The 15,940-nt window shown below is 36.9% G+C and overlaps 1 protein-coding gene across 1 annotated transcript in view; it reads left to right on the forward strand.

The window, feature by feature from the left end:
• The window catches only part of LOC131951187 (uncharacterized), a 34,315-nt gene that overhangs the window by 8,970 nt on the left and 9,405 nt on the right, over positions 1–15,940 (forward strand). The window contains exons 4-13 of the mRNA XM_059313525.1: positions 1,486–1,713; positions 2,978–3,061; positions 4,610–4,720; positions 9,234–9,343; positions 12,180–12,288; positions 13,219–13,434; positions 13,811–13,911; positions 14,303–14,429; positions 15,257–15,363; positions 15,767–15,884. Coding sequence (XP_059169508.1) covers positions 1,486–1,713; positions 2,978–3,061; positions 4,610–4,720; positions 9,234–9,343; positions 12,180–12,288; positions 13,219–13,434; positions 13,811–13,911; positions 14,303–14,429; positions 15,257–15,363; positions 15,767–15,884 — 1,311 coding nt within the window. The remainder of the gene's footprint in view (positions 1–1,485; positions 1,714–2,977; positions 3,062–4,609; positions 4,721–9,233; positions 9,344–12,179; positions 12,289–13,218; positions 13,435–13,810; positions 13,912–14,302; positions 14,430–15,256; positions 15,364–15,766; positions 15,885–15,940) is intronic.

The following is a 15,940-nucleotide window of genomic DNA, read 5'->3' on the forward strand; positions in this document are numbered from 1 at the left end:
ATAGCCGAATGACAGGTTGAACAGACGATGACATAATGGTACCAGGTGTGTACGGGCACTCGTCTGTTACCTCAGTGTCAGACAGTGCACCCAGAGGCGTAGCTAGTGGAGGGCAAGAGGGGCGGCCACTGGGGGGGGGGGCAGAACCCAGGGGCGGCAAAAGGAATAGAAAAAAAAGAAAAGTTAATTTGAGCTGTAATACTAATTCATAAACGGAGTTATGAGAATAACTGTTATTTGGGTTTAACTATTTTCTACATGAATAAAGTGACACCAAAATATAAAATGTTAAGGGACATTGACTGATTATAAGCGTCCCCTCCACCCCCCCCCCCCTTTCTTTTACAAAAAGGGAAGGGCGTGCTTTCTAGGGTATATGAATAAAATTAAACAAAACGGGGAGAAGGGGCACAAAAATAGTTAGCCCAGTACGATGAAATGGGTAGCTTTGCCTCTGATTGCATCCTGAACTATCACATTAATTGGTTCAATGGGCCATTACTTGCTCATTTCGTCAAAGAAATACTATTTTTTATAGCGTAAAGTCGTCTTAGTTATTGCTAAAAAAAAATTAAATGTTTACTTTTCTCGGTACCCTGTTGCATACATCATGTATAATGAATTTACGGGACCCTTAGTCAAATCTAAAAGTTTAGTCCCCTTGGGGTTTTATATACTGGGAAAAGAGTATCCGAATATTTTCGCAAGGTTTTCGCTTTAAACATCATGATAATTTAATCAAATATTGTCAAGGTAATTTCAATTTTTTTTACAATTGCAAAATTCTCTGAAATTGACTAGAAACTACAAGATTCACATGACGATTAGGAAAATAGGTTTCAAAGGTGTTCTATTTTTTCATTAATAACATTAACCTTAGGTTTACATTGAATTAGATGATGACTGGTTTGGATTTTTTTAGTTTAGGTATTTAATAAAACTAAAGGTTTACATGAAATACTATTTTTTCTAATTAAAATAAAAAAGTAGCTACAACTCGATCATCAATATAAAATATTTTTAAAATATATAGTAAACAATTATTTAGTTTTTTTGACAATTACAAATTCGTTTTATAATTATTTTTAAGGGAGTGTGCGGAAGGGAGGGTTATAGTTGTTTGTCTCCCTTGATAAATTAAAATCTTTAAGTGGAAAGTGGAAACAAAAATACATCTTCAAATATTTGCTGTATGCTTTTTTTTTGTTTAATAAACATGACGACAAAATTAGGATATCGGTTGTATATATTATATATATATATATATATATATATATATATATATATATATATATATATATATATATATATATACAGACAGAGAGACAGGCAGGCGGGCAGGCCGGCAGGCAAGCAAACAGACATATTATTACATAGTGTATTTACAATATATGTGTAACATGCTATAAATATGTAATAATCTTTTACTACACAGTGTAGCAACTAGTCTATAGTTAATTAAAAGGTTACATTATATTTTTGCAGACGTGGCACTAAATATCTGCCCTTCCAAGCCCTACCTGAAATTCCCCCACCCAGCGTCCTGTGCACTCTACTACGACTGCAGCCAGCCCAGGAGTCGGCCGGGCCTCGCCGCCTGGGAGAACGAGTGCCCCGACCCCCTCCTGTTTGACGAGGCGACCTACACCTGCCGAAAGCGAAACGATGGCGACACGCAGTTTTGTGGGTCAAGGCCAGAACCGAATGGCAAATGTAAGCCAAACTTTTATTCCGTTAACTAAAACAGAATCAACCGAATGGCAAATGTAAGCAAAACTTGTATTGAGTTAACTAAAACAGAATCAACCGAATGGCAAATGTAAGCCAAACTTTTATTCCGTTAACTAAAACAGAATCAACCGAATGGCAAATGTAAGCCAAACTTGTATTCAGTTAACTAAAACAGAATCAACCGAATGGCAAATGTAAGCACAACTTGTATTCAGTTAACTAAAACAGAATCAACCGAATGGCAAATGTAAGCCAAACTTTTATTCAGTTAACTAAAACAGAATCAACCGAATGGCAAATGTAAGTAAAACTTTTATTCAGTTAACTAAAACAGAATCAACCGAATGGCAAATGTAAGGACAACTTGTATTTAGTTAACTAAAACAGAATCAACCGAATGGCAAATGTAAGCCAAACTTTTATTCAGTTAACTAAAACAAAATCAACCGAATGGCAAATGTAAGCAAAACTTTTATTCAGTTGACGAAAAATGAATCAACCCCGGTGTTTCCTTCAGGCTTCCCCACTCCTTCACCCGAACAAAATATAATTAAAATTGACAATATATAAAACAAGTATCAAAGGCCCTGTAATTTAAAATAAATATGATAGTATTAATACACCTTTTAAAACCTGAATAAAATGTTTCTGTTCAGTTGTTTTAAATTCGTCATCATTATTCCTTTGGACCCCTTGTGGGACGCAAACACACCTCTCCATTGTACTCCGTTCTGGGCGATTCCTCCAAGTTGGGTCCATGACATTCCGGCTGCTTCTGCTTCACTGACAGTTGACCTCTTCCATGTTTGTTTTGGTCTACCTACTTTTCTCTCTTTGGGGATTCCAATCTAGTGCCTGATTGGTGATGTTGCTTGTTGATGTCAAATTCATCCCTATTTGCGCTTTTGTATTTCTTTGCCAATACGGTCTTGCACCATTTTCCTCCACTGTTTGCCTTTAGTAATTTTTTCCAGGCCACCTGATATTCAATATACGTCTGAGGCATTGTTTTAAATGCAGATATAATGAGATCACGCATTTGTTTAAAAAAAGATACCAAAACATTCGTTTTTTTTTCCTTTCTTATTGTTTGTCTTAACAAGTATAACATTGATCTGTATTTTACAACGTTGAAAACATTTTTAAAAACTCAATACAATTATGCGTACGTCGATATTATATTCAAGCATGTAATTAAATATGTGCGTGTAACTGCTGCCTGTAATGAGAGTTGTATCGTTTCTAGGTGAGTACAGGCTGGGGTGTACGGACAAGAATTGCACGGGACTGGACGATGGACCCCACTACGACCCCGCCGCCCCCTTCACTGGTAGGTCAGTGCTTTGTTGTGGTCACGTGATCAGGGCGCCGGCAGCATGATCTGCCCCTGGTTACATTCATCCGATCATCGACTTATATACACTGCTTACACAGATTACACATCTTACACATTTTACAAATTTTAGACGCTTTACAAATTTTGCACACTTTACACATTTTACATACTTTACAAATTTTACACACATAACACATCTAACACACATTACACATCTTACACACATTACACATCTTACACATTTTACAAATTTTACACACATTGCACATTTAACACACATTACACATCTAACACACATTACACATCTTTCACATATTACATATTTACATACAATACAAATCTTACACACATTACACAACTTACCAGGTTGAATGTATTTTTAGACAGCCTGATTTAACATAGTTTATGGGTGAGATGAAGTAGAGTTCACCTGTTTCTGTGACCTCAGCATATAAAGAGATAGTGTGGTCAGCACTGTGCCTAGTTCCCATTACTTACCTTAACGTAATTCAGGTACCCAACAGTCTGATTTAGCAGACCCTTGCTATAACGTGTCAGGTATTCAAGAGTCATAACATCTCCTTGACAAAAATATAATAACTTAAGTCAGGTACCCAACAGACTAAAATAACATCCCCTTGACATAAATATAACGTAAGTCAGGTACTAAACATAGCCTGCTTTAGCATCCCTATGATATATTCACAAAAAACAAACTACCAAACAGGGCGAACTCCATCTTCCCAAGCCTACAATGCTACGTCAGTGTAGTTATCCCATATGCCCAGTATAACAATCCAATTATTTGAGCCGTGGCGTCTCTAGGTCAGGGGCCACCTAGGGAGGACACTTATTGTACCATCACGCCTTACTTGTGTTCTGAGGCTTATTGTTTAAGCACCTTGATAAAACAAAAGCATAGATTGTATCGTTAATCGACTCATAGCGTGCAGCTAGTACAAAATATTCATACTCACGGGGGTCAGATTAACTTGATGAATGGATGTACATGTATTAGTTTATTTGTCTTATCTTAAATGAACTTTTACTCAAACCACCAGCAAGCATGATCCTGTTCTCATTAGAATCCAGTGTTTCTTTCATGCATCTCTCCGACAGGGTTGGGTGGGGGCACCATCCAACAAGAGCATGTCCAACCCTCCCCCCCCCCTACTCCCCAAACCCAGGACGAAAGAGAAAAAAAAAATAAAATAGAAAATAAATGCTTTAACCATTGTCCGCAACCTCCATCCCATGGATATTTTAGGGGCCTGTCTACACCCCCTTCATCCCACCCGATAAAAGTATCAGAAAGAAACCCTGTCAGAACCCAATATATTAAATCACGAATCGAACACACATCAGCAACGAGTTATAACCTTCTTTGTTTGTATACTCTCTTAGAGAAATATTACTTGTATACATCAGCTCCTCTCTACAACGAGTTATAACCTTCTATGTATACTCTCTTAGAGAATTATTACTTATGTACATCGGCTACTGTCGACGAGTTTAACCTTCTTTGTTTGTATACTCTCTTAGAGAAATATTACTTGTGTAAGAACGGCTCTGTGAGTGAGAGAAAAACGTGCGAGGAGGATGGCCACATATTTGACGCCCACAAGAGGGAATGTACAGACACCCCAACTGAAGGTAGGCCTCGCTGGTTATTTACTAGACTAGGGTGTTTACTAGACTAGAGTGTTTGGTATTTATAGGAAGGTAGGCTTCGCTGGTTATTTACTAGAGTATTTGGTGTTTTATAGGAAGGTGTGAGGGTGGGGGTTTTACGAGAGGCCGGAACGAATGAATCCAACAACACACAGTTCAAGTTCAACTATAATTGTTCTTTATTAAAATGATATATATGTTCAAGTTTCTACCTAACTGATCTACACTGTACTATTTACTTCTACTACTGACTGTTCATACCACATGCTACCTACTACTACGCACTCCCATGACCAATCCTAACACTAACTGTTCTCTACATTCTACAACCTAACACCTTCTATCTTCGCTAGCTAAACCTGATCTCCTAACTATCTACATTCTCGGCCGTCTCTGACCGCTACCTAACAACTCCTGGCCTATCGCTCTACTGCCCCACGCCTCAGTGGTCAGCTGACCGTCCCACGTGACCGGTCAGCCCTGTGCGCCCATTGGCCTCTCTAACCAACCAACTAGGCCTATAGTCTGTTTCTGCTAACCTATATCTGCTAAACATGTCTGACGTAATCTTGCGTCATCACATATCTCCCTCCCTTTCTGTAGCTGACAAATTATATTTTTCAGCGTCTGCTACTAATCTAATACATCAACAACTATCTACCTTACTACTGTATTCTATCCCTAACATCAATCATATCAATCAAATACAAAATGGGACAGCACAGTTTACAAAAACATAAAATCTTCTGTCTGTGTTCCTGAAAAAAAAATGTCATTGTTCTAGTTCTTGTGTAAGTATCCTGACGTCTGTGGTGTCTCTGCTTGCTAATGTATGTCTATGTTTCATGGTATGTGTGAATCCAATCATGTGTAACTCAGTTCTGGCTAGGTTGTCGTGTACTGGCCTTGAGCTAATCTTAGTAGAATGTGTAACTGGTTGAACGGGCTCTGAGAGCAGTGTAAGTGTATGTGTTATGTAATTGCTGGCGAGTTTTGATGTAAATTCCCGTGAGGCGGGTGTAGGCGTAACTTCGTTGGTCAATGTGATGACGCAACAATCTCATCTCAACGCTGGTTGAGACGTCCACGTAGAGTGATTATACGATGAACTGGAGCTGTCTGATGCGGTGGCGAACAATGACGTAACGTTCCGACGCTGGGAACTTGGACGATGGGTCTTCTACCCTTTGTATCTGCCGACGTAGGTGTACGTAGCTGGCGGTCTGTTATTCAACTCCAGTGCGGGGGCGAAGCGGTGGCGATGCGTCCGCTATCTTGACCAGGGCAATTCTCTGTTCGGCAGGGCTGTTCGCTGTCCAGGTAATTCAACGTAATCAGGGCTTCAGGTGGCGGCATTCTTTGAAGTGTCTGCTTCATCTCGTCTCATTCTGAATAGCGCTGGTGGGTCTGAAATTGTATTACGAGACCATGAGCAATGGTTTTACGTGACCATTTATTGCCCGCGCAGACAAGTATTCAGACAGAGGTACCTTCCATTAAAAAAAAACCTCAATCCCAAATTTATACGTGCTGAACACTTGTCTGGCGGCATAACAACATTGAGAAAATAACATTACAAATATAACATTACAAAAAATGACCAAATACAAAAAAATCAGTACACTCTAATCTAACAACAATCTGTAAAGCCTAATAAACACAATAGACGTAAACACTACTAGAGCTTAGAAATAGCTTCACAAAAAGAATAGACATGTAAGTGTATATAAGTAATCGTGCCGTTTCAAATCAACATTTGAACACGTAATCATATAGTGGAGCAGCTCTCACTATCTGACTTTTGACAAAAAAAAAACTGGCTGGCTTGACTTAATGACTGACTTCACTTTTGACTTCAGTAACTTGACTTATTTCACTTTGACTGACTTCACTTTGACTTCAGTAACCTGACTGACTTCAATTTAACGACTGATTTCCTCTGACGACTGACTTAATTAGACCTCTCTTACTGACTTCGACGACTTCACTTCAATTCAACTTAAAAGACTTCACTGACCGACTTAAACTTCGACGACTTAAACGTCTTCACTTTGACTTCAAAGACTTTTCCTTGACTTCAACTACTTCAATATGACTTCAAAGACTTCACTTTGACTTCAACTACTTCAATATGACTTCAAATAATTCACTTTGACTTCAACAATTTCAATATGACTTCAAAGACTTTAACTTTGACTTCAAAGATTTCAACGACATCACTTTGATTTCAAAGACTTCACTATAACTTCGACGATTTCACTTCTTCACTATGACCTCAACGACTTTAATATAACTTCAAAGACTTTTCTTTGACTGCAACATGACTTCAACTACGTCACTATGACCTCACTATGACTTCAACAACTTATTGACTGACTTGACTGACTTCAAATAACCTCTTTGACTTCAGTTTTAATTTATACTTCACTGACTTCAATAACACTATTGACTTCAGATTGACTACACTGACTTCTGACTGTACGACTTCACGTCGATTTCCTCGACTACTTAGATTAACACAAAAATACTCGACTTGACTTCACAATTATGTCCGTTGTTTAAAATCATTTATGGGGAAGGTCCGGGTCACATTCTTGATCATGGGGTTGATGTTCTAGGGCAGTTGCGTGTTATCTGTGTGCTGTACTTCCAGTTTCACTAATTCTAACGCTAACTCTGCTTTTGTTCTTGACATGTCTTACTATCTTGACTATCTTGTTTTCTAACTTATTCTCTACAAATGTTTCAACTTCTTCTCCTGTTTTGTCTAATGGTATGCCCTGTTTATAGCATTGAAACTCTGCCTCCATGGTTGTGTATGTGTATGTGTGTGTGTTGAGGAAAGTAACAAAACTAAGGCAACAGTGCGTAACAATAGAATGTGTAAGGCAGAAAAACCGCTGGCACAAACTATCCAGCACGGGTATAAACCCAAACGTTTAAAAAAAATGATGGAAGGTACTTATCTTTTTGGACATGGTGACTGTTCCCTTGTATTGGTAATCCACTCGTTCCGGTTGAAGAAACCCGCTGTTGTGTTGAGTTGAAGAAAGCTGTACACCAGATGTACTCCGTCATGAGTAACTGATATACTTTCTTTCCTGTCCTCGACCCGCGCTCCACCAGTTGTGAGGGTGGGGGTTTTACGATGCGAAACGAATGAATCCAACAACACACAGTTCAAGTTCAACTATAATTGTTCTTTATTAAAATGATATATATGTTCAAGTTTCTACCTAACTGATCTACACTGTACTATTTACTTCTACTACTGACTGTTCATACCACATGCTACCTACTACTACGCACTCCCATGACCAATCCTAACACTAACTGTTCTCTACATTCTACAACCTAACACCTTCTATCTTCGCTAGCTAAACCTGATCTCCTAACTATCTACATTCTCGGCCGTCTCTGACCGCTACCTAACAACTCCTGGCCTATCGCTCTACTGCCCCACGCCTCAGTGGTCAGCTGACCGTCCCACGTGACCGGTCAGCCCTGTGCGCCCATTGGCCTCTCTAACCAACCAACTAGGCCTATAGTCTGTTTCTGCTAACCTATATCTGCTAAACATGTCTGACGTAATCTTGCGTCATCACAGAAGGTAAGCCTCGCTGGTTTAATACTAGAGTTTTTGGTGTTTTATAGGAAGGTAGGCTTTGTTGGTTTAATACTAGAGCGTTTGGTGTTTTATAGGATGGTAGGCTTCGCTGTTTTACTACCCAAATGTTATCTGTGTTATCTGAAGGCAGATCGCTGTTTTACTACCAGAGAGATTATTGCGATATTTTAGAGTGAGCAGATATTTATTCATCAAGAATTACTTTACAAAAAAAACAGTTTCCATCCTACAAGGGTTCCACTCTATTAACATGGGAATGCAAGATTATTTTGAAATAATTAAAATTGTTATTTGCCTAATTACCTTAAAATTACAAAGAAATCTGCATGCAACACGCATGAGAGATATAGTTTGTTTTCTGTTAATGTCGTTGTATTTTCCTTCGTATGTCTTTTGTTTTTATGTAATTGATGTGTTTGATACTTTCTTGTTATAAACATGACATAGAAAAGATACTATTTTTTTTATAAATTATCGTTGGGTGAAAATTTAATAAAAAAAGTAAGGTTTCCTGATGGTCCATGGGGCAAGAGAAGTAGAGTCCATCTGTTTCTGTGACCTAGGCATATAAAGGGATAGTCTTTTCAGCATTATGCCAAGCTGTCTTTACTTTCCCTCAAGTGAGTTAGTTACCCATCAGAGGTGAGTGGACTGAGGAACGTTTTGCTGACGTCAACCCTGATTCGATCTCGAGACTGGATGTAAAGAATTATCCTATACTCAAATTTTTAAATCCTGCGATTTCATTTCTACTAACAATATTGATATACCTCATTATAGAAACTCTCCTCTGCTTCCGATGTACTGAATTTGGGCAGTCTTAATGAACTTTATGAAATGTGTATACGTCTAATTTTCTTTAAACAGATTCCGTCCACAATTTTTGTCTGAAGAACCCCACCGCCATCTTTCCCGATCCATCCAGATGTTCACTTTTCTACGATTGTTCACAATACAGTTGGCACCCATCTCTCAAGGTATGAGAACATCTCACTTTTTGTTAATGTTTTAATGTGGCACCCCTTTATCAAGATATGGGAACCTCTCATATGAGACCCTCCCATCTCTCCCAGAACAAGAACCTCTTGTCTTAATGATTCATTCATTATTGCCAACATCTCCATATTTTGTTGTCAACAGTGAATTGTTATATATGACACACATTTCTATTGGGTAAAGAGCGATTATTTGTTCATCAACGACTCATATATTTTAAAAACCAATTTGATTGTAATCAGTTGTCATTTTTTCTCTTAACTCAAGGTCTAAAGTCTAATCTCATAGCAGTCACTTTGTTATTGTATTCTAAAGGCGACCATACTTCAACACACTTTGTAACTATTGTCAGTCTTTAAAAAAAAAACAATTAACGTTTTTTCATGTTTTTTTTATCCTAATTCCCACACACCCGATCGCCTTCCACAAAACAAACCTTCACACCTTACACTTTGTTTTGTGAATTATTTTCTTACCTTGAGTTATTCACAATCTAAAACAAAAGTATATTTAAAAGAAGTTTTCTCTTAGAAATAGAACAATGTTATCGTATACTCAGTTAAGATTTATTTAAATTACAAACGTCAACAGGCATAACGTTAGCGCTAACATGTTTTCATGACACAGAATTTCGTGTTCTTCCGTTTTTTTTTAGACAGAGCTTACTTTAAACTCCGTTTACTTGAAATAAAGCTCAGGTGAAGGAAATGTGATGAATTTGTGCAATAACAACTGACAAATCTTTCATAAAACAAACCTTGTATGCATCTGCTTTATTTTTTGGTAAGGTGTGGTGGAAGATTTGTTGCCTAAAAGATAAACTGCACTCAGTGGCGTCACAAAGGGGTGCGACGCGTAAGGGGGGGGGGGACGAACCAGGTGACAACTTATAGGACTTGTAAGTAGGTCACAACTTCTTGTTCACGTACTTGCCACCTAGTAGATTTCGAGACCGTAGACTTACAAGCCTTATAAGGAGTGGCACAGAATCAAGCTATAGAAACAAATTACCTTTGAAAACAATGTTTTATCCAGTTAAAATTATAAAATAGAGCAGGCCAGGGGTGACACCAAACAAAAAATGCTAAAATCTCGGAAAGGTTTGGGATGGTGCATGATACCTGAACCTATGACGCATTGACTATACTTTAAAAAGATGTATTCTTTTTTTTGTATAGTTATTATTACGAAAATTCAAAGAATATTTGCAATAGATTAAATATTTTCTAAAATGCATTATCATTTGTCAAAAATTAAAATACTTCAAATTAAGTGAGCTTCAAAATAACAAGCAAATTAAGGCCCAAATGATTAATAAAATTAGAGCTTTATTTTTCTTAACATGTAGGTTAATTTAAATTACATTGGTTGCGCATTAAATAATGGACTCATTCTAGAGACCATCATTTTATTATTATATCTAAATATATTTTTAAAACTTATATTATAAAGTTTTTCATATTAATTTTGTTACATCTTTGAAACTATGATTTTTTTTTAATTGAAATATTAATTCGTTATTTAATTCTTTTAAAAATTAAATAGTACCATATTAGTTCTTTCTAATTCGTTCTTTCTTATTATAAGTCGACACACTACACAACTTAAAGTATTCGCTTTTATCTTTCGATTTCAACTCTAATTCTAATGGTCCAGCCCTGAAGGATTAGTAGTTTAGCTTTCTACCGCTAGGCTACGCTGTCCCGATTAAACTATTCAGAATTAACATTGTATATGCCTTTATCATTATCAGAAATTAATTTAGCTGGATTTGAGCTATCGCAAGCATTTTTCTCGTTAAAATTTTTCAATCTTTCTTTAAACCGATTTAATATCTACTTAGATTTAACTTTTGATATTCCTGTGTTGTTATCAGAAATTCTTTCAGCTAGAACGGAATAGCTGAAAGTTAAGTGCGTCAAAATGTTGTTAAAATTTTTGACCACAAACCCACAGACTTTTTTGAAGTAAAACCTTTTAAAAAAATTAAATTAAAAACTCCAGGTGCTACTAATTGTTGTATGTTAAGTGTTCACTTAAAAGAAAACAACAACAATGAGTTATATCAGTAGCAAAATTTAAAAAATCGTGATGACTATTTATACCGCCTGCTAAACTTGTGTAGAAACTTTACGTAATTACCGTCTTCGTGACACAAACACATTTCAATCTTCATTCGTCACCTTCTCACGATCGCCCGCCTCCCATTTTTTTTGTACTACCTGCTAGTGCGTCAGAGCGTGCAGATGGGGAGCGGGTATTTTTAGTTTGAATGACGTCAAGATATGATTTATTATTCCAAAGAGCGGTTCAAGTGAAATGGATTACTGTGTGGTGTTACCGGAAGTTTGTTAATTTACAAAGTGGAAATGTTGATGTTAGTTGTTACTTCCGGTGAACTTTTGGCGATTAAGTCAGGTCACGTGATGGTAGAAAGTTCAGATATAAAAAAAAGTTCAGAAATAAAGTACAGAATTTAAATATTCCGGATGTTTGTGACAAATGATTCTGTTTTGAAATTTTGTAAAAAAGGAAGCGAAAATCCAGTTATTCCTGATGCGCAACTGTCGCGCTGGTTAGCAAATGCAGTGGCGGCACTTATATATACATTTAATGTAAATTTTCTAAAAACAAACAATTAAAAAATAAAAAGAATAAAAAAACAAACAGCATTTTTTTTTAAATAGTGCACTAAATCCCTCTTACTCAATCCCTCCTTTCGATATACTGGATATTTCTTCTTCCATTTATAAAAAAATTAAACATGCATTCTTTATCCTTGACCTAAATGCAAATGACGTTACCTTTGTGTTGCAGCCCTATCAGACGGAGTGCGCCTATCCCAGGTTATTTGACCCCGAAACCTCGTCATGTGCCAGTTTTTTGGACGTTCGATGTGGCCGCAGGAAAGAAACCATCCAGCCTTGTAAGAACATGTTTTCATTTGATAACTGGGTTCACAACCAGCCTTGTAAGAACATGTTTTCATTGGTAAACTGGGTTCACAACCAACCTTGTAAGAACATGTTTTCATTTGATAACTGGGTTCACAACCAGCCTTGTAAGAACATGTTTTCTTTTGTAAACTGGGTTCACAACCAACCTTGTAAGAACAATGTTTTAATTTGTAAACTGGGTTCACATCCAGCCTTGTAAGAACATGTTTTCATTTGTAAACTGGGTTCACAACCAGCCTTGTAAGAACATGTTTTCATTGGTAAACTGGGTTCACAACCAACCTTGTAAGAACATGTTTTCATTTGTAAACTGGGTTCACAACCAGCCTTGTAAGAACATGTTTTCATTGGTAAACTGGGTTCACAACCAGCCTTGTAAGAACATGTTTTCATTTGTAAACTGGGTTCACAACCAACCTTGTAAGAACAATGTTTTAATTTGTTAACTGAGTTCACATCCAGCCTTGTAAGAACAATGTTTTAATTTGTAAACTGGGTTCATAAATAACCGAACTCACTTGGGTTTAAACGAGCAGTGGGTAGGGGAGAAAACAAGTGTTACGTAATTCTTGCCCATCTTAAAATAGTAATTTTAACACTATTTTAGCATTATTTCGCAATTTTATTAAATGTTTTTTGTTTTTTTATTTCCTATCGGATTTTTTTCTTTTTTCTTTTTTTTTTTGTGCTAATCACAAAAATGTATCAATGTAGGTAAGCCTATACACCCAGACTAAATAAAATTATTCAGCGATGGATACATTTTTTTTTTTTTTTAAAAAGGGGGTTGTCTTATTCGATTAAAGGACACATATTCCGCCCTGGAAGCAACCAACGCATTCGTCACAGATATCTTTCCAATCGCATCGATCGAGTGTCTAATACACTTTCTCTTCCAGGTGATTACATTGTCGGCCATTGTGTTGATGCGGGTTGCGTCCCTTGCGTGGCGTCCTGTCTGGGCCTGCGAGATGGCTCCAACGCCTACCCAGGTCGTGTGTTGACCGTGTCCTACCTTGTGTGCCAACGAGAGAGGACCATCGATATTAGGACATGCGCGGGAGGCTCTGTTTTTGATCCTCAGATGCGCACTTGCCTCAGTGAAATAAGTTCCGGTTAGTGGTTTACACTTCCTGTTTATTCATCTGTGCTGTTCAAAACTGAATTTTTAAGTAAACTAAACGTGATCCAACTAGAATGTAGGGGAGAATGTTTACACCAGTGTCCGATAATGGAATCTTCTTTAAAAAAGGGGTGTTAGGTTACTGGTAGTTAACTAAATTACCACATGGCTGGCTAATGTCAATGCTAACCCTGTCCCTAACCCTAACCTCAACCCTGGTCCACCCATACGCCTAACCCTAATTTCTAACCATAAACTAGTCAAGATTGCAATACTACTACTAACACCCCTTTTTTAAAGAAGATTCCATTTTCGGACACCGGTATCTATAATCATCCTGATAAAAATACAAAAAATCTCTTGTTCAGCAACCTTGGATATCTACTGTGCCAACAACCCTGATGGACGTCTGCTACACCCGAGTGAGTGTTCCATGTTCTACAGCTGTACTCAACACAACAACACACAGGTAAGGGGCTCATGTTAAACCTAATGTAACTTACCAAAGTATGAGATGTACAGAAGGGACTTAAGTAGATCTTGTACACATAATCTCGAATAGCGAGTTGAATTACCTCCCCTGACACACTCATTTATTCACTTAATGATTACTTTACATAACTTTTCTGTTTATCAGCTGCAATATAATTGCCACTGCTTTTTTTAGCCCAACATTGTTCTATGACTGTTCATATGACAATTTTAGGCTCTAATTAGCTGTTTAGACTCATTAGACCAACCCAAAAGCCCCCCAAAATGGAAGGTTTAAAGTAAAAATTTGTGTTTGTTTTGTTTGTAATAAACTTATGTTTATTTAATATTTAATATTTATTTATTATTTGCCTAACTTCTTTCCTTAGACCAACCCAAATCTCCCACCTAGAGCCATAGAATGCAAGTATCCCTACCTAGTGGATGCAGGGACTGTGATGTGCAAGCCTCACACACTGGTCAAATGTGGGGCGAGGAGGGAGCCATTTTCTCCTTGTAAGTTATTTAATTTGTAGATCTATATTATTCCAGGGAGCCATTTTCTCCTTGTAAGTTATTTAATTTGTAGATCTATATTATTCCAGGGAGCCATTTTCGTCTTGTAAGTTATTTAATTTGTAGATCTATATTATTCCAGGGAGCCATTTTCTCCTTGTAATTTATTTAATTTGTAGATCTATATTATTCCAGGGAGCCATTTTCTCCTTGTAAGTTACTTAATGTGTATTTTTTTCCAGTGAGCTATTTTCTTCTTGTAAATCATTAATTTTGTTCATTATTTCATGTAGTCATTTTCTACTTGTAAGTCGCTTGGTGTGTATATTATTCTAGGGAGCCATTTCTCTTTGTAACCTGTTCAGTGAGTATTTTATTCCACTGTCAGAAAATGAGAAATCACCAAAGGTGTATAGTTGGTGTGTATTTCTTAAAGTTTTACTAACACTCTTTTGTCCAGCAAATACACATTAAGAAAACGCAGAAAGTATCAACCATTCTTTGAGTATTTTAGTAATGTCCAACTATGTACTACACACAAAAATAGTAGTGTGTCTTTGTAGTAGTGAATTTGTTTTAAAGGAAACTTTAATGGTTGATTGATATCATTTACTCATATTTGTTAATTATTGTTACCAACACAACACTATGCTTTTGGATGAGTCATCTGTTAAATAATAAAATAAAATATACCTCATGCGCTAGATAATTCATCAAAACGCATTTTTAAAAAAAAATTGCATCATTAAGTGATTAGATTTCTATAATTAAGTTTTAATTAGTTAAATTATAAACATATTCCTTACAATATATTTTTTCCCCATCAGGTGACTATGTCAGTAACAGATGTACCAGTCAAGCCTGTACCAAATGTGAGCTAGTAATGCCTTCATGCTATGGCAAGGCAGATAACTACTACCCTGCTATCAATCAGGTAGAACGGCAGTGTTATTTTTCTTGGGAGAAAGCTATACATTATTACCATATTATAACCAATGTTCCCACTTAACTGCCCCGTTGCGCGGCTGAGCAGTAGTTTTGAGTTGCCGTGCAGTGATTTAGTAAAATAAATATATCCTTGTATAAGACTTAGAACAGTACGCACAGAAAATACATTTTGCACACTAGCTTTTCCCCCTTAGAGGGAACATTGCTTATAACCTCTAGTTTTCTATTTCTATCACTGTAAGTTTAAACCTAATGAATCTCCTCACATACTCCCATATTTTATTTAATTAGCCCAAAATTTCCTTGAAACATATGTATATCTTGGTAAACCATATGATTTTAAAATAGATTTTTGTACAACTGGCTTTAGTAATCGCAATGTCTTGCAGGAGATGACAGCACACTACATTGTGTGTAAAGATCAAAGAGTAATGGGAGCTGGAGTGTGTCCTAATGGCACAATCTTTGACATTCGAACTTTGACCTGCACAGATACTGTTTACCCTTGTGAGTCTATTTGTGACAGAGACATCCATCCACCTATTTACATTCACATTTTGAAC

This window comes from Physella acuta, unplaced genomic scaffold (assembly GCF_028476545.2).
Source record: "Physella acuta isolate Inbredline_101_S28 unplaced genomic scaffold, ASM2847654v3 ptg000804l, whole genome shotgun sequence".
Taxonomy (NCBI): Eukaryota; Metazoa; Mollusca; class Gastropoda; family Physidae; genus Physella; species Physella acuta.